The following is a 25,622-nucleotide window of genomic DNA, read 5'->3' as shown; positions in this document are numbered from 1 at the left end:
AACAAGAAAGAAGCAAAATTCAACAACCTGCACACCGTTGGACACCTGAGGGAAACACCTTACGCCAACCTTTCTTTGCGCTTCGTTTGTGTGAACTCTTTTATACGTGAACTTGCCTACCCAGGAGACCCATACCATCATTTAGTTCTCCTGTGCAATACGGAGTTTCATTTCTACCCAGGAGAAATGTTACAATCTTTGAATTCTCAGTCCTTTGTGTGACGAAGCATGTTTGGATCCAAAAACTTGCAAATAGTTGTTGGGGGGGGGGGGTTTGCAACTATTCAGTTGGCCTAACAATAGATATTGTCTCTGCACCAAGAGTTTTGTCTGCCTATGCCTCTAGACCCACGCTCTGGATAGCCAATATCTTTACACTTTGAACACTTTTAATATTATTGATCGTACAAGGGTTGACATTATCCTGTAAATACGGTAATTACCATACCACAAGCAACACCGCTGCCTATGCAGCCCTACCACCCGCCCGGCCCTTCTTCCCCACCCTGGGGGTGAAGCCTGGTTTCGTAGCGCTCGGCTTCCGAGGCTCTGGCTTCTGCCAATGCGCAGCCGCGCCGCCGAAACTATTCCAGTCTCTTTCCACGCTCCCCCCTCCCCCTCACAATGGTACCGCCAGTTCCCCTGCCAACAGCCGAGGCCACAAAGCATGACGGGTAAAAACGCAGCAACAGCCCCAACGCGGCCCAGCTGATTGACAAGCGCATGAGCTAGCCAGCGCGAAGCGCGCTCTGAGAGGCGGGAAGAAGCTGTGGCGCAGCCAATCAGAGGAAAAGTAGCCGTGGCGGGGCGCGAGGGGTTGGTTGTATTGCGTTTCCAAGGGGAAGCCGGAGCGGCGTTTCTGGGCCCGAGTCCCGGCGGCGGCGGCGGGCGAAGCCAGCAAGGCCCGGTCCGGTCTGGTGTGGCCGGCTGCGGGGGCGGGACCATGAGCTTGGCCTTGAGGTCGGTATGGCGGCCCGGGGATCCTGCTGTTGGCCGGGCGGGTGAAGAAGCAAGTGGCCTCCTTTGGCACCCCCAGCGCTCAGGGGCCGCGGTCCTCGGCCTCGGCTCCCCCAGCTCTGACCCGGAGCCTCCATCCTCGTCTCTTGCCCCTCACAGCACCTGCTTGTGCTCCAGGACTTTGCCACGGTCCCTTCCAGGCCGCCCTTGGCCATGGGAGCGGGTGGGCGCGGCGCTTCTGTGACGAGCTTGTCCTTAATCTCGCTTCAGGCTCCTGAGCGCGGCGGTTTTGTGTCGTCCCCCCCCTCCGGCACAAGGCCCGCGTGGAGGATGCTCCCAGAGCTGGCGTCCCGCCGTTTGTCCTCGGGCCATCTGCAACCCGCTTCACAAGCACCACGCTCTAACCTACTGAAGCTGTGTGGCAGCCTTTGGGCTACTTTCATTTACACCAGCTGAAGTGGTCCCTTAAAGACTCCTTTACTTGCACCGTAGTTGGCAGAAGGCCGGGGCTAACGGGGCTTACCGCTTTTCCCCCCCACAACTAAGTTTGCGGTGCTGCTTCTCCACCACTGTGCACAGCACCAGCATGCCCCAAGCCTGCAACATCCTTGTGGGAGGGAGGGGCAAGGGTTACCTCCCTGCAAATAGTTGCTCAATCCGCCCAAATAATATTTTTCCTTGTGCTTATCGCCTGCACAAGGTGCGTGGCAGGCTCTGGGCAGATTCTCTGCCATGCACTGGTGTGTGGAGATGGTACGGCTACACTGCTGGAGGTTAATGAATGAATCCCAGGCAGAGGCTAAGATTTTGAGGAAGGTTTGTGGTACAAGGTCTGCCTGGATGATGTATTTGTCTGACAAAGGGTTGTAGGGACTCTCAGGTAAGCAGTGTGAGGAAAGCTGGAGGGAAGCAAATTCTGAGATGGATGTAGTCATCATCCATCAGGACTGATCTTAGTCTGGACCAGAGGTAAAATGAAGGGAATTCATCAGAATTCTTCCCCCTGGCCTCCCCCCATCACCCCCCAGATGGTGAGGAGAAGCGCCTTATGACAGGACCAATAGTAAATGTCTAAATGCTTTTCATGGATTGATCTCCCCATGTACTTATATAGTGGTGATTGTTAATGCACTTATTCAGCATCATTCCAGTGGTGCTTGTCAAACAACCATCTTTATGTGTAATGGTCTGTAAACCACACTGAACAGCCAGCTAGCTGCAGGTATGATTAACTTCTCCCCTTTAAAGAAGCGTCTCATTATCACATCACCACCACACCACTAACAGAGTGGATCTAAACCTTTTTAGATTCAAAACACTTAATAGACTGGAGACATTCCTCAGGAAATGCCAGCTCTTAGTCAAAAAAATAAAAATAAATGAAAACTACAGAAAAATTATGGAGCAATTCTTGTGGTATTTCTGAGTTATCTGCAACACAACAGGTCTGAATGTTTTAACAGTATGGATTCCTATTTGTAAAACTCTGGGTTTACCTTGTGAATCGTCTTTGCGTACCTAAGAGCGTTAATATTGTGTGGCAGCCCATGGCACCCTTGAAAGGGTCTCAGTGCACCCTGGTTGACAGACCACTCTAGCATCACATCATCATCCTGTCACACCACTGCATCACTCTAGAAGCAAATGCCTGTGTGTTTATTTTAGAATTGCTTTTGCAAATGAATCCATGCTCACTGAATTCTTTTAAAGTAAACACTATAAAAATGTGCCCATCTTCCAGTAATTGCACTAAATAATCTTGGGCATGGGTGAAGGGTGCACGCAGAGTACACATTTTCTCAGAGTAACACCACTTTGTAACTTATTAAAACAAACATGACCATACACAACTTGTCAGTCTTATTGTTTAAGCAAATTTTGTCTGGATACACTGTCAGCGTCCCTAACCTGTATTAAACCTATTTACATACCTCATGCCCCCCCAAGCAAATTTTCTTGGATATATACAGCAGTTCACTTATCCATGTTCAATGCCCTCATCACTACTCAACACATACTGTCTTTGGTAAACATTCCTGTGGACTCAGCAATTAGTAGTCCCTTATTACACGTGCTTTCATAATCCCCTGCAATCTGAATACCCTTGCCATACTAGTGCATGCATCTGCAATGGCCAGCAAATCTCTGTGTGCACAAGCCTATTAGTGCACATCCTATGTGTGCGTAGTTCCAGTTCCACTCTACTGACACAGCAAAATGTACCAACCGCTATCATCTTAACAGCTTTCATTTGCCAAGATCACATGCAGTGCACCTACTGTCTCCATGCTTCTGAAGAACATCCTGGTTCTAGTAGTGCAGAGGGAAAAGAGTGTATATTAGCAATGTTGGCTGACATATGCAGGCTTGCTCATTGTTTCTGTATAAACCAGAGACCAAAAAACTTCCACATAACATAAATTAAAATGTCTGTTTTAAATGAATTTTAAAACTCAGTCTGCAAAGCATTTTCACGTGTTTTCAGCTCTTTAGTAAACTGCCTTGTTTACTTCGCAAAATGCTTCATAAGATCTTTTTGATTAGTGTTACTAGTACTACTCTCAAATCCCACCTGTGGTAGCATTTTTGGGGCAGGAATTGTAGGCAAAATATTGGTAGAAGTTTAGTGTTTGTGTAAACTTGTACTGAGGCATGTTGTTAACCATGTTAGTCTGAAGTCAAGCAGAAAGCAGGGTAGCTTTCTGGGTAGTTGAGCTTTATAGACTAACTAAATTGTCTATCATAAGCTTTTGTGAGCTGGAGCTCACTTCATCAGTGCTCCCATCAGTAAAAACAGGATCTTTTTTCTACTGTAAACTGCTGTAATAGCTGGAGGACCAAGCTAAATGACTCCAGCAGTATGTTGTATGTTGCGTGAACCTCTAGCTGCAGCCTTCTACACATTCTGGTAGCTTTCTTCTAGACCTACACTGGTGAATAATTTCACTTAAGGCACTATGTCATTTAAGCTGTCCTTTCAGGTCTCCACTTTAGCCCATTTTTGTCCTGTTTAAAGTATCCCTTTTAATTATGTGCTTCTTTTCTGAGCTTTTCATCATGTATTGGCCGTCTTTAGATTTTTGTAGGGATATAATTCAGTGTTGCAAAAAAAGGCTGTTACTTTGCAAGTTCTTGCAGTTTGGGATAGCACTTCAGGCGTGTTTTTATCTTACTTGGACATTTTGATCTTTGACTGTATAATTGTATGTAATAAGATCAGGCCTTAACATATATTGTCACCATTTCAAATTTAATTTTAAATGGGTTTTTATTTACCTACCCTATTTCTTTTGGATATATAGGGACAACGTGAGATGAGGAATTTAAGGTGGTCAGATGTAGAGATATTATAATTTTTTATGGTGGTGTAGAACAAGGCTGTCTAACATCTAAGCAACTGGAGGTTGCAGTAGTGGGGGATCCTGTTTGCAGGTGGCTCCCATGCCGCTCTGGTGCCTTGGGCTACAGGCTCCCCTGGTACTGCACACTTTATTGTGCAGCACCATCCCATCCCATGAGGAAAGGGCAGGTAGTGGGAGCCGAGAGACCCTGCTCCAGCTATGGCTGGAGCACATAAGGGGCAGTAGTGGGATAGGACTCAGGGGGGCTGTATTTAACATTTCCTGGACCACATACAGTCCTGGGGCCACCAGTTGGACAACCTTAGTATAAAATATTATATGGAGCTGTACACGCGGTTAATTACACATGCAAATTGTTTTTTGGGTACAGCGCGCACATCTACATGTGCTACTAAGGTGATTGAATAAGTTTGGGTGTAGTTTGTGCTGGAGATTTTGTTCCTGGGTGTGCTGTTTGCATGTGCACCTGGAACTGTAGAACTTTGACCCAGGGTTAAGCAGCCCTAGGTGGCAGGGGGCTCCAGGGGCTAGGCTGCCAGCCCAGAGCTGCTCTGCTGCTGGCTCAGTGTGCTGCATAGGGGCTTGATGGGACACGAGGGAGCTTTAGTTTGGGGCTAGCCGGCAGGCAGCCCCTGCACTGAAGCACCCTTGTGCCTCAGCCAGATGGGTCAGCGTCTACATGTGTGTTGCAGTGGAATATATACCTTTGGAGAATGATATTACTTGAGTTTGGCAGTACTATCCTATGGCAGAGGTAATTAGTTTACTTTGTCCTAATAGCACCACACGTGTAGATGGTGATGTTTTACTGTGAAGCTACATGAGCAACTCCACAGTAAATGTCTTATGTAGAAGTGCCCAGTATCTCTTAATTAGATATACTTTATTGTAAGTCTAGATAAAGAAATAATCCTAGCTAGCTCTTTTTGGCCTTGGGCAACCCACTTAAACTTCTTTTTCTCATTTTCCTTCAGCTGTAAAAAAAAAAAAAAAAAAGGCAGTACTATATTTTACCTTTCAGATATGTCGGTCAGTTATCAGTGTGTGTAAAATATTTTGAAGGTAAATCTCACCAGCAGTTGCATTGAATTCAGGAATTTTGTGTTCTTTTTTATCTTATAGGAATGAACTTGCAGTAGACAAAACTAAAAGGAAGAAAAGAAGAGAGCTGACTGAAGAACAGAAGCAGGAAATTAAAGATGCTTTTGAACTGTTTGATGCAGACAAAGATAAAGCAATAGATTATCATGAATTAAAGGTAAGTTGTTTTGTTTTGTTTTTTTAATAGTAATTTTTTTTTAAATTTACAGCCATATATCTACAAGAGCTCAGCCCACATTTAGGCACTTGAAACAAGTGGCCATACTACCAGGAGTGCTTGGCACTTAGGGACTCCTACTTTGGAGAAGGAATAGTTATATTTCAGAATTGGATCAGGTGTGCACTTATGTGTCCCAGATGTGCATTCACCAAAAAAAAAGAAGTGTGATATAGCAGTGGTGGCTGCAGTTGTTCTCTGAATTGCCAGGAGTCTGAGTACTGTCCAGGGCTCATCATTTTGGAAAGAATGCAAATTAGGAGGAAAGTAACTGCAGAGTTGCCTGACACCCGTAATTACAAAATATTTTAAAGTTCTTGCTCTGTCATGAATACCCATTGATTTCAAAGGGTGTGCTTATATAAGATGCAAAATAAATGTATTAGACAGTTAATGGGGGCCTAGTGTCTACTAACCTATGCTTCCTTTGGGGAGACTCATTGATTCTCAGAGTTCATATTTGCTAAATTTATAGAAAGCTCCTGGAAATCTTCCCTGCTCTCCCTCTCACTTAAGGACTTCATTCCTGGGAACCACCACTGTGATTTGGAGTTTGAGACTCTGCTGGTCAGTCCTCCTTGTTGCAGATTCTAAGTGGCAGCATGTGGAGTTTGGTGCACCTTTTTATTTTAATGAATCACTGTTTTCTTGTTAGTGCATCAAGGATGGACACTGGTTTGGGGAGATAGTTAATATTTTGTGTAATTAGTAGAGCTTCTCAGCTCTACTACATTGTAGAGAGCTAGCTAGGGGAAACTGCTAGTTAGCTTCCTACACTCTGGCTTTGTCATGGCTATGGAACAAAGAAGCATGTAATTCCTTTTCTTTAAATGTCTTACCTTGACAGAGCATGCTGATTTCCCCCTCTTTCTTCCCTCTATTTCAAAGCTCAGCTACATTAGGTCTCCTGAAGTCAGAGAACAGTTGGGCACTTTTGATATTGGGCATCTTTAATAGCCTTCAGCATGTTAATATCCTTTAGGACTGAAGGACATAGTTGTTCTCTCCCTCTTCCCATTCCTGGTTAAAATTAGTTCCGTGGCTGTGTGATTAGGTATGGGAGTCTTGTGTTGTGCCCCTGAAAATATTACAATTGAGGAATAGGTACATAAGGTAACCTCTTTCCTAGAAAACCTGCATTTGTTACAGCCTTTGAATAAGCACATCTTGTTGGAGTTTTTTTTACCTCTAATGTAGACCACATACTAAAATCCTTAATTTAGTGTTAGAAGGATAATTTACGATTGTTTGCAGTTGCAATAGAGATTGTTTCCCATTAAAAAGTGTTTCTTTATTTGGTATTTCCATGTTAAAGGAGCTATGGTTGTTCTAATATTTTTTTTTAAAATACCTCTCCTTGCTCAGTAGATTTAACACATTTTATGAATTCTCCAAAAGAGTAAAATTTTTTGTGTTTTTTCTGTATGATCCTCCTGTAATTAGTGCTTTAGAGAATGCTTTAGATCCAAAAAGTTTCTTATTTTTTAAAAACATTTATTTGATAAAGTGTTTCCTTCCCCACGTTAAACACATTTTGTCTTGGGTAATTAGATATTGAGTCATGGAAAAAGGAAACTGTGCTGTATATAGTCTGAAATTGGCATATTGTTGTACTTCTGTTTTATTCCAAAAGGTGGCAATGAGAGCCTTGGGTTTTGATGTAAAAAAGGCTGATGTGCTAAAAATACTTAAAGATTATGATCGAGAAGCAACAGGAAAAATCACATTTGAAGATTTTAATGAAGTTGGTATGTATCTGATTTATGTACATATTGAAAATCAGTGGGGGAAAGTTGGTGTACAGGAATAGTGCTAATTTGGAGCCAGCAGCTTGTCAACTTTTATTTCTTAATAGTATCAGACAGCTGGACAAGAGCAGGGCTTTAGATAGGGATGAAGAACAATCTTTTCCCTAGGCTCTTTCAAAGGCTCCTTGATTTTTGTAATGGGCAATTTTAATAAGGATTTGTTTTCCTTCACTAGCACTTAACAAGTTTTGCTCTCCCTCTGTATTTTCAAGTTCTTTTCAATATGCAAATGTTTCCTCTCTTGTTTTATCTTGCTCCCTTCTGTTTTCAGTCAGACTATTTCTCTTCGTGTCACCCTGAGCTGTAATAGAAGATTAAAAGCAGTTTAAGCTCATTTACACTTCTGATATATAGAGCTTTCCCACAGCACCAGCCTATAGGGTACTAGCAGCGTAAACAGTCTCACTCTTGTTTCATACTGGTGCTGGAGGGAAAGCTCTACTTTGCAGGAATCTAGACATGACTCTTCTGCTTTTGAGCATAGTAGGATTCTTTTTCTTGATGTGATGGAAAAATAGTAATTGGGCATTGAAACATGTCAGAATCCCAAAAAGAAGAGTAGTAATGTAAACAGAGAATAGTAATATATTAATATGGATTTATATTATAGCAAAGGTAAGAAAAACTGATGTAGCTGTTAAGTACTACCCTTCAAGATATTCAGTTGCTGTTAATTGTTACATTTCTCAAACCTATACCTTTCTGTTCAGAATACTCTTGAATTTCATGTGGTGAGCCATTTTTTTCTTTGTAAGGAGATCAAAGTTTTTTGTCATAGTTTCTATTAGTTACTAAATTTATAAAATTTCAGTCTTGTTTTAATTAAAAATCATATATCAGAAATCTTATATTCATTTTCTTTTATGCCCTTGTGAAACTTCAAAACAAATCAGTACAATTTTGATACGCATGTCCTTGGATTTAAAGACCAATTTAATCTATATTATACATCAGGGATTAGTTATGATCCATAAATTGGATTGATTAAAAAGCTAAGATGGGGCACAATTGTAAGTAATAACTTAAACAACATTACAATGACAAATGTATTGAACTGGGGCAGATCGTACCCCAGGAAGTAAATACATTTCCATGTGGAAACGTAGGTAAGTACAGATACTGCCATTGCAGCAGATTCAGGAGGGTTGGGAAGAGTTCTTTAAAAAGTAAGGTGTTCAGTTTAGTAGACTGTGAATGCAGGTTCCCAGTCACTGGAAAGAAATCTTAAAGGAAAATAAGAGACCTAGGATAATAAATATTAAAATATTTATCTCATATTTTTAAGGGTGGCTTTTTTATTTTTCTTCACTTGGTGAAATTGATTGTTTTTACTGCATCTAAATGTGGTCATAAATTCTTGTAGGGGCGATATCTTTATGACTGACAGAAGATGCTACTTCTGGGAGTGTGGGGCTTCTCTTTCCTTCACATATTCACTTTTCTGTGGGGGTTCTCTTATCCCTCCTGTTCAGTATATCCTCTGTTCAGTTTGTTCCTGTTCCTATCATGTGTACTTTGAAGTGCCAAGAGAGGCCATGAAACAGTTCAAGTAGATTTAACTATCTACAACAGGGCTGCCCAATTTCAGTTGGCAGCAATGCCTACCCTCACCTGCCTGGCAATTTGTGATGGTAGCATGCAGCCTCCAGTCAAGTGGTGTGTGGCCCTGCCCTGCAGGCTGTGCCAGCAATGTGTGACCCCTGCGGCATGTGGGCCACATGTTAACCTCTTGTGGGCTGCTAGTTGGACAGCTGTGACCTACAGCATGGAGAGCCAATATATTTATCTGACATTATCTCAGAACTTTGAGCCCTGTACAGCTCTAGTGAAAATGAATGCAGCTCAAGTTAACCAGGTTCTTTCTCCTGAATTAATAAGTGATGTAAGTTCTAGCTAAAAGAACAGGAGTGAGGGAATATAGGCCACAGGAAAGGTAATATTTAAGCGCCTGAATAAGCGCAGTAAACTATATATGAGTCCATTTGGGCCTCCTGTGAAGTAAATTATACAGAGGGGAAAAATAAATTTTAACCATCTTCGTTACCAACTTTAGTACAAAATGTTGTTTACTCACATGGATACAAGAATGAGCTACATAAAAATATATAAGTATTCTAATAGTTTGTCTTGATTTATGTAGAGAAGTATTATATAAAAGATCAAAGGTATTGCTTTTAATATTTACAAATGTTTTATATTTTTCATCTTTTACGTTAATATGTTTCAGTTAGTATTTTTGTAGTACTCTTTAAATAAATCTCAGTTGTTGTGTCCCTATAACACATTTACATGGTTCAAATGGTTTTATTAAGCAAAGGTAGTTATTTTAAAGCTAAATCAAAAACCTGCAATTTTTCAGCATAGTTGCAGTAAGATCTTTGGGAGTTTAGCTCTGAATTTTTCTTGTCAGGTTCACTAAACCAGACAGTGCATTCCATCTGCAAACAATAGCAGTTTCTAAATGGTTCTGTAAGCCCCAGCAGGGGTGAAGTATTTTTAATGGCTTGATGAAAGTTGTAAATAGCAAGTCTTGTAATACAAGACTAGTAGGTACAGAGTGTGTGAAGATTTTTACTCTGCAATTGACTGAAGCGATTACTAGCAAAATATTTGTACATGACAAGTTATTTTGCCTCTTTTTCATTTTATATTACAGAAACTGACAAATGGATATAACCAAAGGAATAATCAAGGCAGACTAAACTGTTCTGAATTAGTGTCTTTCTGTGCATAGTAAAAACCCCTTCATTAACCTGTAGGGTTTGAACTTTTTTGTCTTTAAGTTTTCTATTGTAACCCCTTTGGTTGAGATTCGTAAGGCCCAACTGCTTTTCCCTCTTTAGCAACTAATAGAATCTTACAAACTTTAGGAGTAAACAGCTCTCATCTACACATTTTGTAAACTTAGAGCAGTGGTCACCTACCAGTGGATCTCGATTCACGGGTAGATCTTGGAGCCTCTTGTGGCAGATCTCAAAGCCTCTTGGATTGATCCGAGGCTGGGGTGGGGGGCTGAGTGCCAACGTACATGCACGTGTGTACCCCAGCCCAGCAAGTCAATCTGTGGGGGAGGGGAAGGGTGGGGACTAAATCGAGGCCCCAGCTATGAGGAACAGTGCTGCAGAGGCAGGAGCAGGGGTGAGTTCAGTGGGGCTCTGGCCAAGTGGGACTTTACCTGCTGGGGAGGCACGCCCCCAAATAATTTTTTCTCCCTCTGTCTCGATCTGCCCCCTTCCTCCCCACCCCTTCTCCCCATCCCTCCCTACTGGGTGGGGAGGGGATGGTGGTGGCAGCACACAGTAGATCTTGGGTTGCTTTTAAATGACAAAGATGATCTACTTAAAAAGCTTGGAGACCATTAACTTAGAGTTTCTTCCTCAACACGAGTTTCCAACAGATAAGGATTGTGTACAGACTGATATGGTGGGGGAGCACTACTCTTCAAAAGCACAGTGAGGCTAAACTGCCAGGTAGAAAGATAAAGCAGCACAAATAAGGAGGCATACAGATATTAAACAGAACTAGAAGAAATGGAGGAGAGCAAAATGCACTATTAAGTACGTGCTGTGACTGTCTACCCCAAACAGATTTCTGTTTACGCTGTCCTTAGTTCTCAGCTACACTTCCTTACCCCGTGAATATTTTGTATTAGTAAGAAGACCATTTCTAATTGTTTTCGTCTAAGTTCAGTATTTATACAATAGCTATCTATCATCGTGCTCTGTAAGCTAGTGCCTTATGGCAGCTATTTTTATTGGATTGTTGATAGATCTGCATCAGGGACTTACTCTCTTTTATGCAATATGTCCAGAAAATATGAAACAACAGGAAGTGACTATTATTAAGCCACTTTTCAAACAACAAAAAAAGGCAGAATAGTTGTTAACCATCCTTTCTAAGGACTACCAAATCTACAGTGCACAATATTGAAGCAATTTGGATTTTCTGTCTTCATTTTTTTTAGAAGCAAAGCTTAAAATCAGAAAAACCAAAGTTACATTTTCTGTTGCATTAGAGTAAATGTTGCACTTCACAACTGGTGCCTTTCATTAAGATACAGCAAGCATATAATATCCAAATCTGATTTCTTGACTGCACAGGAGAGAGAATTTTAAACTATTCTGTCTTCACTGGGTCCCAACCCTAATGTGCAGTATTGCCACTAAAACTGAAAGGAAGAGATGAAAAAAGTCAACAACAGTACAGTAGTGCAATAACAATTAATTGCTAGAAATAGTTAAGCTTGAGATGCACATTAAAATGCCTAGTTTAAGGGCTAAGAGAAATTTGAACCAGCGAGCTAATTTTAGAAGCCAAAGGCTTAATTTGCTTCTAGAAAAGCATTGTGATAACGGGCAAGTGGCATTTTAAAAAATAAATAATAACCATATTTCCCACTTTTTAGTGACAGACTGGATATTGGACAGAGATCCACAAGAAGAGATACTCAAAGCATTCAAATTATTTGATGATGATGATTCAGGTAAAATAAGCCTGCGAAACCTACGACGTGTTGCTAGAGAACTTGGTGAAAACATGACAGATGAGGAGCTACGGGCTATGATTGAAGAATTCGATAAAGATGGAGATGGAGAAAGTAAGTGAATGGAACAAACTGTGATATGCCTTGTCCTCCTTATAATTCCTGATTCTGACTTAAAATGTGGTTTTACTCTGAGAAGTGACTGGGAAACTCTTTTTGCTTATTTTTTAATGACTTCTAGCTCAGACTTGCTCACTTTTCCACAAAGTTTCATAGTTGTTTGGGATCAGAAGGGACCTAAATAGATCATCTAGTCTGACCCCCTGCCACTGGCTGGAGCACATGCTGGGATCACACGACCCCAGACAGGTGTTCATCCAACCTCTTTTTGAATTTACCCGAGATAGGCGTGAGGACCACTTCCCTAGGAAGTTGGTTCCAGACCCTAGCCACCCTAACAGTGAAATAATGCCTCCTAATCTCTAACCTGAACCTGTTCTCCAGCAGCTTCTGGCCATTGTTCCTTGTCATCCCAGGTGCTGCTGGGGGGAATAGGACTCTTCCTATTTGCTGCTGATATCCCCTAATGAGTTTGTAGGCAGCCACCAAATCCCCCCTAAGCCTCCGTTCACTGAGGCTGAACAGGTTCAGGTCCCTCAGTCTCTCCTCATAGGGCCTGCTCTTTCGCCCTCTAACCAAGTGGGTGGCCCTCCTCTGAACCCTTTCAAGGCAGGCCACATCCTTCTTAAAGTGCGGTGCCCAGTACTGGACACAGTACTCCAATTGAGGCCAGACCAACGTCACGTAGAGGGGGAGTATCACCTCTCTGGATCAGCTTGAGATGCATCTTTGGATGCACGACAAGGTGTGGTTGGCTTTGCTGGCTGCGGTCTGGCATTGGCAGCTCACGTTCATCTTGGAGTCAATAATGACTCCAAGATCCCTTTCCGCCTCTGTGTTCTCAAGGGGGGAGCTCCCTAGCTTGTTTGTATGCTGTGGATTCCTTCTTCTCAGGTGCAGCACCCTGCATTTATCTACATTGAAGACCATCCTATTACTATCTGCCCACTTCTGTAGTCTGTCTAAATCTAATAACAGCCTCTCCCTCCCTTCGAGCAAGCCTTCGTCTCCCCACATCCTGGTGTCATTGGCAAACTTGGAGAACGTGTTTTTCAATCCCTCGTCCAAGTTGCTGATGAAGATGTTGAAGAGTGTAGGCCCCAGGACCAAGCCCTGGGGGACCCCACTATTCACATCCCGTCAGGTCGAGGACAGCCCGTCCACCAACACTCTCTGGGTGTGCCCCATCAGCCAATTTCTGACCCATCCAACTGTGTAGGCATCAATGTCAGTCGCTCAATTTATTAATGAGAATGGGGTGAGAGACAGTGTCAAAGGCCTTCTTAAAGTCCAGAAAGACTACGTCCACAGCAACACCATCATCCTGGGATTTAACTACCTGGTCATAAAAGGCCATCAGGTTGCTCTGGCAGGACCTGCCTTTGATGAACTCATGTTGATTTCCCCTGGGCATGATCTTCCCTGCTGGCCCCTCACAGATGTGATCTTTGATAATTTTTTCAAAGATTTTCCCCAAGACCGATGTGAGGCTTATGGGCCTATAATTTCCTGGGTCTTCCTTTCTCCCTTTCTTATAAATGGGAGCCACATTACCTAGTTTCCAGTCTCCGGGCACCTGGCCCATGGACCACGATCACTCATACAGCTGGGCCAAGGTCACAGCAATGACCCCTGTCAGCTCTCTCAGCACCTGTGGGTGGAGGGCATCAGGGCCTGCAGATTTAAAAACATCCAGCATTTCCAGAAGAGTTAATGAATATGGCAGACTTGATTAACACCAAATGCAAAACCATGAGCTATGTGCCTGAAGAGGCCACCATAAAACTATCTGGTTGTAGCTATTAGTAATATTCACTCTTTACCCCACCCTCAGCATTTCCTATTGCCTAGCTCATGGGTGCTCAAACCCTTGCCTGCGGGGCAGATTCATAGAGTCAAAAGGGACCTCAGTGGGCCATCTAGTCCAACCCCTTGCCCCTGGCAGGCAAGAGAAGAGTCACCAACCCTGGGGTCATGTGATCCCAGCCAGGTGCCTGTACAGTCTCCTTCTGAAGACCCCCCAGGATGGGGTGAGCACCACCTCCCTTGGGAGGCCATTCCAGATTCTGGCAACCCTGACCGTGAAGAACTTTCTCCTAAGGTCCAGCCTAAACCTTCTCTTTAGTAGCTTATGGCCATTGTTCCTTGTTGTTCCAGGTGGTGGACAGATTGTTGCCTATTTCTTGTTGCTGTCCACCATATGTATGAATTTGTACACCACCACAAGGTCCCCTCTCAGCCTGCTCTTGGAGTGGCTGAAGAGGTTAAGGTCCCTTAGCCTTTCCTCATAGGGCCTTCCCTACAGGCCTCTAATCAGGCGAGTGCCCTTCTTTGGACCCTCTCCAGGTTGTTTGCATCTTGCTTAAACTGCAGCGTCCAGAACTGGACACAGTACTCCAGCTGCGGTCTGACCAGTGCTGCATAGAGGGGGAGAATCACTTCCCTGGAGCTGTTTGTGAAGCACCTACAGATGCATGACAAGGTACAATTGGCTTTGTCAACTGCTTCATCACATTCGGTCCACAGTACCATGGTATCTGGTCCGTGGAGCACCCCCAAGAGTCTAAAAGATTGATGGTGGGGGAGCACTGCTCCCCTGCTGCCAAGTCTCCAGACCCATGGTGATCCTTGGGCCCTGAGCACTGGTTCTGGGACCCAGTCCCCACAGGAGGGAATGGTGCTGGGCACCTGGGATCCAGTCACAGTGTATGAGGGGTGGAGAAGGTGGAGGTGGTGCTGGGCCCCTGGGGCCAGTCCCAGCATTCAGGTTAGGGATGGGTTTGTGTCAGGCCCCAGGGCCAAATCCAACCCTCAGGTGGGCCCCATACTATTTATTTGAACCACAGTGCTGGAAGGTTGAGCACTACAATATCTAATGGTCACAAACTCCTCCATGACCGTTTCAGGCTGGACATAAGGAAGAACTTCTTTACTGTCTGAGCTGCCACGGTCTGGAATAGACTGCTGCCAGAGGTGGTTCAAGCACCTACTTTGAATGCCTTCAAGAGACATTTGGATGTTTATCTTTCTGGGATCCTATGACCCCTGTTGACTTCCTGCCCCTGGGGCAGGGGGCTGGACTCAAAGATCTTCTGAGGTCCCTTCCAGCCCTAATGTCTATGAAATCTGTGAAACTACTGGTTTAGCTTAAACAGCTCCCCACTTAATGTGCGCACTCTTATAAATTAAATTCTTAAAATAGAAACAGTCATCACCTGATGTCACATTTATGCCACCATAACCATTTTTATGCACAAACGGCAGGTAAATGGACCTCCCTGCCCTGTGTCGTGACATAACAGATTTTAACAAAAGGTAGTAATAAATTTGCCTGCTGTATTGCAATGGACATCTTTTTGTTCTGTGGTTGGAGATGGTGGGTAGCCCAGAGGTGCCAACACTTTCCAGTAACCCTAGCCAGGTGTTCTTGGGGCTTGACGGGCCGAATCCTGCATATCTTGTGTAAAATCAGACCCCTCAGGCCCGTGGAGCCACCTACCTGACTTTTCCTGCCTCCAGAGACATGCTGCAGGGAATCTTGGGGCAAGTCTCTATAAATGGAAAAAGTCAGGGTTACCCACTTACAGAGGCACCCCCAGGATCTCCAGACACACTTCTCCATAAGCAGGGAAATCCAGTGTGGGGCCTGGCGTGGAGGCATGGCACCTGAGGAATCTCTCCAGTGCTCCATGCCTCCACACTGGGACCTGCACTAGGGCTCACACCAACCTGTGCTTTATGCAGAGGCATGGGGTGGTGCAGGAGCTGGGGAATCTCAGGGGCTTCCATGCCAGGACCGGCACTGACCCTGCCTTTGCCTGAAGCACGGAGTGGTGCAGGACCTGATGCAGGTCGCAGCATGAAGGCACAGGGAAAAGAATTCCCTTGCTTCTTCACAGCCCTGTGTCTCCTTTCTAAGATCCATGCTGACCTGTGCTTCACATGGAGACACAGGTCAGCTTGGGTCCCAGAATGGAGCCCCAGGGTGCCAGGATGCATGGGTCAGCCTAGGTTCTGTTGTGGAGGCATGTGGTGCTGGGGATTCACTGAGTCCCCTATATCTGTGCCAGGACCTGCACTGACCCATACCTTTGCAGGTCCTGGAAAGGAGGTATGGGGCAGTGAGGGATGCAGGGAATCCAGGCAAGGGAAACACATATTCCATTATCCCACACATTAGCCCCCTGCAGGACAATGGGCAGCATGTCTTTTGCCCAGTAAAGATCAGCTGGGGTGGGATGTGTCTTGCCCCAGCTGATCTGCTTCAGTCTGGCACCTGTTTCTACCTTTAGCCAACTGACTCTCCCCATGCATTGCATGGTGTCGTTTCTACCTTTAGCCAACTGACTCTCCCCATGCATTGCATGGTGTCTGGTTTGGTCTTGTAAATTCCTTTAGGTGACAGGGTGCTTAAGCTTCCCTTGTGCTTGTAGCTTTGTGGGGAACAAGGATTGGTGGTAGTATGCTTGCTGTCCTACTTAACTACTTCCTTTTGGGAATATCTTCACCTTTAAAAGGGTGAATACCCTTAAAGGAGCTTAGTGATTTTGGTACTTAAGTTGTTAAACTCACGCCACTGAGGTTAAAATCCTCACTTTGTCTACAGGTAGGTACAGAAGAGGCTGTTCCAGAAGTTCTTCTAACTTCTCTTTACAGATGTATAGTTTTACAAATTTACCTTAGTGCTCTCTTGAAGGAAGGATTTCCTAGGCTTTATAGTCTGCAAGCATATTTTATTCTTGGTGTTTCTGAAGTTTCTAACAAGGGTTCTAGATATGATGGTAACTTTTCTGAAATGGATATGTTTGCAGCAAGTGAATGGAGGCCACTAACAAATTTCATAAAGTTACTGAGTTATAACTATTTGAGTCACTGTTGACATTTCTGCATTCAAACTGATGACCTAGCAGCAAACAGCTCCACTTCCTGTTGTACACTGAACCATTCATTCACCTTGTTCGATTTTCAAACACAGGATTTTGCATGTGGGAGACTGACAGCATACTATTATTCATATGACGTTGTTTATCCTAGAGATTTTGTGTTTCTTTTCTGAAGGAAGCTGATGCTGTTTCTTGCTCTTTAAGAGTAATTCTAAAAAAATCTATGATTCACTGCTCCATTTAGCTCCAAACAACTGGGTCATATAATATAATTCTGTCTTCTTTATTGCTTCCTTCTTCCCTTGCTGGGAAAAGATCTAAAACTGCCTATTGGTAACATTTTTAACAGATAATATAAATATAGAAATAGCACTACTTGCATTCTAACACCCTCCTCCTTATGTGAAAGATACTGTTTTGTGTTCGAATAAGGTCCACTGATAACCAAGGCTACTTTTGTCTTTCTCCACTTCAGTGAATTGAAGGGACCCCAATTTATTGACTCCATCCTTAGAGGAGAGAAACAGCAGTGAGAGTAGTATCTCTAGGGCATCATCTTCTAGTGGAAGCTACAGCTTTATCAGGAGCTGTTGTATTTTGAATAGGAAGTGATCTGAAACCCTTGGATTTTAACTAAACTAACGACTCTGCTGCAGGAGGGTGTTTTGTGGAAATAAGAGTTCTCGCCCTCCGTGCTGCCCATACAACATATTTATATTTTGTCTCTGGGAAAGAAGTGTACTTTGCCAGTAAGCTACAAGGTGAAATCTGATCAGCCTGAAAAGAAAGCTCAGTTTTAGCACTGATGGTACAAGTTTTTGGTTTTTATTTAATTAAAAAGTGATCACGATTGCCTAAGACAGGGGTCAGCATCATAAAGCCCACAGGCCGGATCCACCTTGCAGAGCCACTGGATCTGGCCTATGGAACTGGAGGCCTTCGCATGTGCCCATGTTGGGGTCAGGCAGCTTCTAGCTGAGCCGGTGGTGCTGCAGCTTCTCCCTGTCCTCCTGGCTCTGTTCAGCGGGAGCTGGTGGCTTTGGCAGTACTGGATCTAGGCAGCTGGGAGCTGCGCCCATGCTGTCACAATTTCCTCTACCTCCTGTTTCCTGGCTGTAACGTATCTACAGCTACCAACCTGTGGGGAGCTGCACAAGGGCTGGGCATCTGTATACTGTTTCCATGTTGCTGCCACTTCTCTCCCATGTCAATATCTGTGCATTTTTATTTTTCAAGCAGTTCTGTATGACTGCTTTGAAACTGTTTGTATGACTGTGTGGTGCAATAGCAAAAAACCTTTATCTAGTTACTCTATATATGTGGCCTTCATTACTGTAGCATTAGAGTACTTGCTATGTATTTAAATAGAAATAATGTTTTTTTTCTTCCCAGCTTGTAATAATTTATAGAGATTGGTGTGCGAGTGGGTGTATTGTACATCCTTGTGTCTGGGAGAAATAGAGAAAAGGCTAAGTTAAAATCAGCCAACTAAACCCTTTTTCTGTTTCAAGCTGATTTTACTTTTTGCCCCTCTGGCCTGTTTCCAAAGAAGGACTTTAACCAAGGCACATAAGCAGGCTGCTGTTCACTAAAATGGATGGAAGACAACTAAATTTCTGTAACAGATGGCGATCAGCGTACAGAAATACTGATTCTCTTCCCATGTATTTATGTGGAACATCTCATCATGATTCCTAACCAGGGTATCTTGAGATCCTTTCAGGGGTGCTGTGAAGGTGCCACATGATGTTGTTATTGCTTTGTGTGTAAACATGATTTATATGGTAAACCCAGAAGTTGCAAATAGGAATGCATAGTGTTACAAACGTTTTGACTTATTGTAGTCTTTCTCAGTTCTTTGCAATAGAAGAATCGCTTTATTATTTTTCCCCTTGTTTTCCAAAAACAAGTGAAAACTAAGAGCTGACATTTGCTGATGGTGCTTCATGTCTATCAAGTGGTCCGTGTATAAAAAAGTTGAGAACCACTGACTTAGCATAATGGGGACCCAAACTTGGTGTAACTTCTATGCTATGACCTACAACAGATAGATATGATTGCTATTTATGAAAAACAATAATTTCAAGTTTCCGATTCTTAGTATTTTTGCTGGAGACTTGAAGTACATGTTTTAGAAATAGTATATTTTAGAAATCACTAAGATTTGCACCTACCTTGGAATCTTGTCAGCTATATAGAACTCCACCTAACTTATTTTTAGCATCAAAACTTATTGTTTTTTGAGTGCAAACTCAAAGGTTCTTGCTCCTGAATTACATTCAGTGTCACTAATTAAAACGTTACTACAGAGCGTAGAATTTCAATAGTTCCTAAATATAACTATATAAAGAAATAAGATACACGCTTAGATTCATAGTTTCATAGTTTGTTGGGTCGGAAGGGACCTGATCAGATCATCAAGTCCGACCCCCTGCCTTGGCAGGAAAAAGTACTGGGGTCAAACAACCCCAGCAAGGTGTTCATCTAGCCTCCTCTTAAAGACCCCCCAGGGTAGGTACCAGCACCACTTCGCTTGGAAGTTGGTTCCAGATCCTAGCCGCCCTGACAGTGAAGTATTGCCTTCTGATGTCTAATCTGAATTTACCCTCTGCCAGCTTGTAACTATTATTTCTAGTCACTCCTGGTAGCGCTCGGGGGAACAGGGATTCCCCCAATGCCTGCTGGTCCCCTCTGACTAGTTTGTAACAGGCCACTAGATCCCACCTCAGCCTTCTCTTGTGGAGGCTGAACAGGTTCAGGTCCCTTAGCTTGTGTTTGTAGGGCCTGCCCTGCTGCCCCCTGATCATGCGAGTGGCCCTCCTCTGGACCCTCTCCATGTTGTCCACAATCCTCTTGAAGTGCGGTGCCCAGAACTGGATGCAGTACTCCAGCTGCGGCCTAACCAGTGTTGCATAGAGGGGGAGTATCACCTCCTTGGGCCTGCTCGAGATGTATCTGTGGATGTTGACAAGGTATGGTTGGCCTTCTTGACTACATTCCCACACTGCCGGCCCATGTTCATCTTGGCATGAGTGATGATTCCAAGATCCTTTTCTGCCTCTGCACTGACGAGAAGGGAGTTCCCCAGCTTGTAGGTATGGTGCTGGTTGTTCCTCCCCAGGTGCATCGCCTTGCACTTGTCGGTGTTGAATCCCATCCTTTCTCATCTGCCCACCCCTGTAACCTGTCTTGGTCTGATTGCAGCCTATTCCTCCCTTCTAACATGCCCACATCCCTCCACATCTTGGTGTCATCAGCAGATTTGAACAGGGTGCTTTTTACCCCCTCGTCCAAGTCACTGATGAAGATGTTGAACAGTGCGGGCCCGAGGACTGAGCCCTGCAGAACCGCAGAACCCCACTGCCCACATCCCTCCAGGTCGAATAAGAGCTGTCCACCAACCTGTCTGGGTGCGGCCCTCCAGCCAGTTAGCAACCCATTTGACTGTAGGTGTCGACACTACAGTCCCTCAGTTTTTTAATGAGAATGGGGTGAAAGACAGTGTCGAAGGCCTTCCGAAAGTCCAGAAAGACTGTGTCCCCTGCATCTAAGGATTTTGTGATCCCTTCACCCTTTCCCAGCAAAACATACTTGGAAATGTGGGGAAAAAACATTAACTGATGCACTTTTTTTCATGCAGTCAGCTGAAAGTTGACTTATTCCTTCCTTCACATTTATTGTAGAACTCCAGAATTTCCTGAATTCATTTAATAAATTCAGCATAGCAAGGTAACTTGTGTGATATGGTGCATATTGGTGCTTGTTTATCATATGGCTAAAGAATATCTGTGTTTGGGTGTGCCCATCTTCATGCAATAAAACTTGAAGTCATTCTGTACCTGAATGAATAAAGTGCTGCATGGTTATGTTTGGCACCATACTTAAAAAAGACATTCACTAAGAATTGAACTTTCACTGCATACTGTATAAGCTATTGCAGTAGAAGCCAATTTGGCCAACATGCATCTTCTTTCTTGATTCTCATCATGTTTTTCAGTCTTTGCTATCTTTTTCTTTCTTTTTTTAAAGAAACTAACAAACTTATTTTGAACTAATTTATGCGCTTACATAGTTTTCACATTTTCTTCAGTAATGTGATCCATATGTCTGTTATTTTTAATGTTAAATAGGGAGCACAGGCCATAATATTTATTCCTAGTTTGTAATTGGCAAGATTGTCTTTTAGTTCTTGAACACCTTATCAGTATGTAAATTTTCTCTTAACATTAATCTCAGGTATAATTTTGAAAATCTCTTGTAGGTCATTGCTTACTATTTTAAGAAATAAAATTACATTTAAAATGGAATTAAGGTAGAGACGATATATCATTAACATAAATGATAGAAATATAACTATCCAAATACCAGGCATTACAGAACACAGTTAAAAATATCAGAATTATACCTATATTTTAAAAGGAGCTAAGCTTGTTAAGTTAGGGAAATGCACTTTTAAGTCACCCAATCAGTTTTAATTTTGACCTGTAGTAAAACATAACATAGCTATGGGATTGATTTATATTTCAATGTTTACAGTCCCAAATTAGATTAAACTGATCTAAAGTTAGTGATCTGAAGCTGATGTTTATATTTGTTTGCCTTAACATGGCAGAGCAATGTAGATTTAAGAATAGGTAGACATAGAAATAAATGTTTGTGTGGCTTAACTGTGCATTTCCATTACTTTAATACCATATTTGCTTTTAAACTTGACAACTTAACTTTTATTTGCAGTTGTTGGTTTTAGGATTATTATGATTTCAGATATCCATATGTCTCGTATTTAAGCTAATGATATGCATTGCAAAATTTTAACCTCTATTTTAATGTCTTTTATTTTGTGTTGACATTGCTTTCAGTTCTAAACATTTCAGAATACAAGTTGCTTAAAGTTGTGAATATTAAGGACCCACTCCACACGTTATATCTATTGCACCATTACCTTATTAATTGCGCAGTGAATTTAGACTGGTTACACATGCAAATTAACTATCACTCTTTAAAAAGGTCTAACCAGCTATAAAGTTATTGCTTGAAAATGTGTAATAACTTTACAGCTTGCTTCTATCCAGTTTTAATTTGCATACATAGGCAGTCTGCAGCTGGGATGCAGTAGCTGCTGAGATCACCCAGGCACTGGGGGAGCACAACACTTCCCTGTGCCTGGGAGATCACAGCCAATGCCGTCTTCCAGGTACAGAGGTGAGGGAGCACTCCAGGAAGCAGCTGGGAGATCATGGCTGCTCTGATCTCCCAGTCCTAGGGTGCTTCCCCACAGCTGGGAGATCACACCAGCACCCCATGGCTGCAGGGGCTGAGAGTCCTGCAGCTCACGGGGCTCTTAATCCTGGCTGCCTATGGGGCACAGCAGGGGCATTTGGCAGAGCTCTAAGTCCCTGCTGCGCCCCATAGGTAGCCAGGACTTAGAATCCCCACATCTGATGGGCTCTGTCCTGGCTGCACATGGTCGCTGTGGCTGGGAGCCCCCCGCAGCAAATTAGATTTAATGTGTGATTGGATCTAATGCACGATTCCACAGGGTGCTGACAAGTGACATTTGTCATGTCTTTGGCCCCTTGAAAGTGTTCTACAGCCATGTCCTGACAGAAGTGCATGGCTGTAGAGCATCTGCAGAGCACTTTAGAAGTGCCCGGTCACGTGACAAGTTAACCGGTATTACATGAGGGTTCAGATGAAGGCACTCCAAAGCAGAGTGCCTTCATTAACTTCTGTTTGATTGGGGCTGGGCTGCAGCAGCCCAGCTTCATCCCTGGTGGTGTCTCCATGATGGGAGGGGGACAAGTGGGAGACTGGAGCTGTGGGCTGAAGTTTGTTCAGCCTGTGCTGGAGGGGGCACAGGTGGAAGCAAACCCCAGCCTGCAGCTCTGTCTCCTCCTTTCTCCCCCTCCCATCATGCAGGCAGCACTGGAGCTGAGGCGGGGAAACGCAGGGGGGATGGTGGGGAGGGCTAGGGAAGAGAGGCTGCAGACACCAGCTCCTCCTGGATTGGCTCCGAAGTGGAGCTCGAGCCCCTACCCCCAAATCAGCAATGAATGTTTTCTTTAAAATGCCATGAGTTACAGTGGGGAGCTGCATGTCTGTTGCCACCCATATTTGCATGTTCTGCCATGTACATGTAGACCAGATCTCTTAGATCCTTTCACCTACATGTATAGAGGGAGCTTAAATAACAAACTCAAAGAGATTGCTTCCACATGATATTAAAAATGGTTAGAAGATAGATAAGATAACATTAACCTTTAGTCTTTTTCTTTCACTTTGTTAGATTTGTACACTAGAGCTGTACAAACTACTTAGAGTGCACTGGCCACTTAACTTGGGTTCATATATGTTCATACGTGTTTTGGAAGAGGAAAGCCTAGTCCCTGACTCCTAATATCTTTGTGTATCAGTGACTTCTTTCACTCTTCCTTCAGTTCGTCTGGTAGCATTGCCTAGGTATGAAATGAATGTGAGGAAGCAATGCCTGGAAGACTTATACTCAAGCTAGTTTATAGTCCTAGAACTTCTAAAGGATGTTAACATTAGGTCGATTACTGTGCTATTGAGACCTTTTCGACTCTTTACAACACCTAAGATAGTTGTATACATGTTAGCTTTTTGTATTTTACATAATCATAAGAACTGAATTTAGCAATCATTAATAAAGTAGTGCAAGTACAATACAGTTTTTAAGTAGATTTTGGACATACTTTCAGGACATTTTAACCATAAAGTTCAAAGGCTGTTTCATTATTAAGATTGTCTTGAGACAAATTAACTGATATACTTTTAAATTATCTGAAAATTCAATCTGAACTTGTCACATGCTGTACATTTGGGGAGAGAATATTTTTTTATACTGTAAAGTAAGGGTTGATTCACTGCTTTTAATAGAAATCAAAATTTGATCAGAACTTCGGAATTGCATCACTATCTCCACAGTGAAAGCAGTCTAGAAAAATATTTTATTCTAACAATAGAAGGCATTCAGTGCATTTAATTTCTTTAAATAACTTTCCAATTTTTTCTTCATAATGAGCAGAACTCTGTACACCGTTCCAAATTGTGCTTATGCAATATTTCTTTTAATCTTAGTAGCTTGATTCTGGCTTTCATGACTTCCATACTTTTTCTGTAATTCCTTTAATTCTGACCTTATGGTTTATGAAGACATTAGTGAAGAGTTTTAACTTGTTAAAAATTGAAAACAAAGAAGGCAGAGCTTTTATTTATTAACCTCCATTAGCACTGGAACTGTTCTAAAATAGTAAATGGGAAGATATAATATGCAGTATGTACATAGAATATTGTTCTTCCTATTGTAGATGTCTAGTATGTTTGTCTAACTACATTCTGTCTCTTTTACCACAGTCAATCAGGAAGAGTTCATTGCAATTATGACTGGAGATGTTTAAAATCACAAGAAAAGATGTGAATTCAGCACAAAAAAGGGAGGATTATTGGCAGTTAACATTGCAGTTGCCCCAGTATGTTTTTATTTATTCCACTGGATGCATTCACAAACGGTTTTTCCTCACAGGACCAAAAGAAACACACATCTTACGTACTGATACTTCAGTATTTTGTAACCGAATCCTATCTTTAGAATAAATGATACACTCTCATTTTAGAATACAGTGTTAAGTTTCTTAAATGTTTAAGTACCCATTTGTAAAATAGCTTTGTATAAAATTTCTAAATTAAATCATATACGTTTTTTTGAAGTTGACTTTATGTTAGCATTAGCTGTGGCCTTAGTTTTGATATATAAAGGTTTGACAAACTTCATTTTAATAAAAATGTTCATTTATTATTGCATTTGAAAGTTTTATTATTTCTGCACTTAATCTGAACCTGAATTGGACTACAAGCTGAAGTTTGCTTTATTTTTTAAAGTAACAGAGGGCTGTTTTGTTTAGTATTTATACGGATGCCTCCTTTTGTGGTGTCATGAATTATTAAATGTTGCAAGTATTCTAGACCATAGAAGAATTTTACTAGTTCTTAGTACTGCTTTATCCATGTATCCTGGGTTTTTTTGTTTCTTTGTTTGTTTATAAATAGTCCAGATGTCTGACTAGGTTTTCTTTCCATTCAGTGGGTGAGGATGCAATATCCTATTATTTTCTTTAAAGAAATAACAAGTTTTGTAATATGCACAGAACATTTTTTTAATGCCTGCTGAAGTAACTGTATTTTTAAGCCCATATAATCTTTGAAATTCCTATTTTTAATGGTTCCATTTTTGTTCTTTAACATTCTGTGTAGATTGAAGCACTTTCCAGTACGTTGCAGTTTTGGGAGTGCTTTTCAAATGAGAGGGTTTTTCAGCAAATAGTAACCTGTATTTGTTTGGTGAAACACCCTCAGTAACTATTTCCTATCTAACCTTCTCTCCATAAGAGGTCAGTGTTTTTAGTGATAATATTTTGCCAGTTAGAATACCAAACTTTTTATTCATACAGTCTAAAAGCTATTGGTGTCTCTTACTTTTTGTTCTTTTATTAGCTAACTGCATCTCTTAACTCAGGGGCAGGTAATTATTTCGAGCAGAGGGCTGCTTACTGAGTTTTGGCAAGCTGTCAAGGGCCACATGGGTAGCCCTGCCCCTTGACAGATACCCCACCCCCTGGTCACCATCTTGCAACCAGAATTCCCACCCCCTAACCCCTGACCTTTGCCACCAGA

The 25,622-nt window shown here is 42.6% G+C and overlaps 1 protein-coding gene across 1 annotated transcript; it reads left to right on the top strand.

Annotated features, from left to right (window-relative positions):
• The first annotated feature begins 804 nt into the window (after positions 1-804).
• On the top strand, positions 805-24,752 carry CETN3 (centrin 3). Its single transcript, XM_090038241.1, has 5 exons — positions 805-960; positions 5,442-5,577; positions 7,271-7,385; positions 11,851-12,042; positions 24,306-24,752. Exons 1-5 carry the CDS (start codon positions 944-946, stop codon positions 24,347-24,349), a joined length of 504 nt encoding a protein of 167 aa, XP_089894367.1. The 5' UTR covers positions 805-943; the 3' UTR covers positions 24,350-24,752.
• The last annotated feature ends 870 nt before the right edge of the window (positions 24,753-25,622 follow it).

This window comes from Crocodylus siamensis, chromosome 3 (assembly GCF_052110815.1).
Source record: "Crocodylus siamensis isolate JL-2025a chromosome 3, ASM5211081v1, whole genome shotgun sequence".
Lineage (NCBI taxonomy): Eukaryota > Metazoa > Chordata > Crocodylia > Crocodylidae > Crocodylus > Crocodylus siamensis.
Note: the sequence above shows the minus strand (reverse complement) of the source record. Positions and strands in the feature narration are given on the sequence as shown.

Bases quoted from the DNA above. Each gene is read 5' to 3' on its own strand.
- CETN3 (XM_090038241.1), top strand. The intron at 7,386-11,850 runs GTATGTATCTGA...CCCACTTTTTAG, and splicing joins TGAAGATTTTAATGAAGTTG to TGACAGACTGGATATTGGAC. The intron at 12,043-24,305 runs GTAAGTGAATGG...CTTTTACCACAG, and splicing joins TAAAGATGGAGATGGAGAAA to TCAATCAGGAAGAGTTCATT.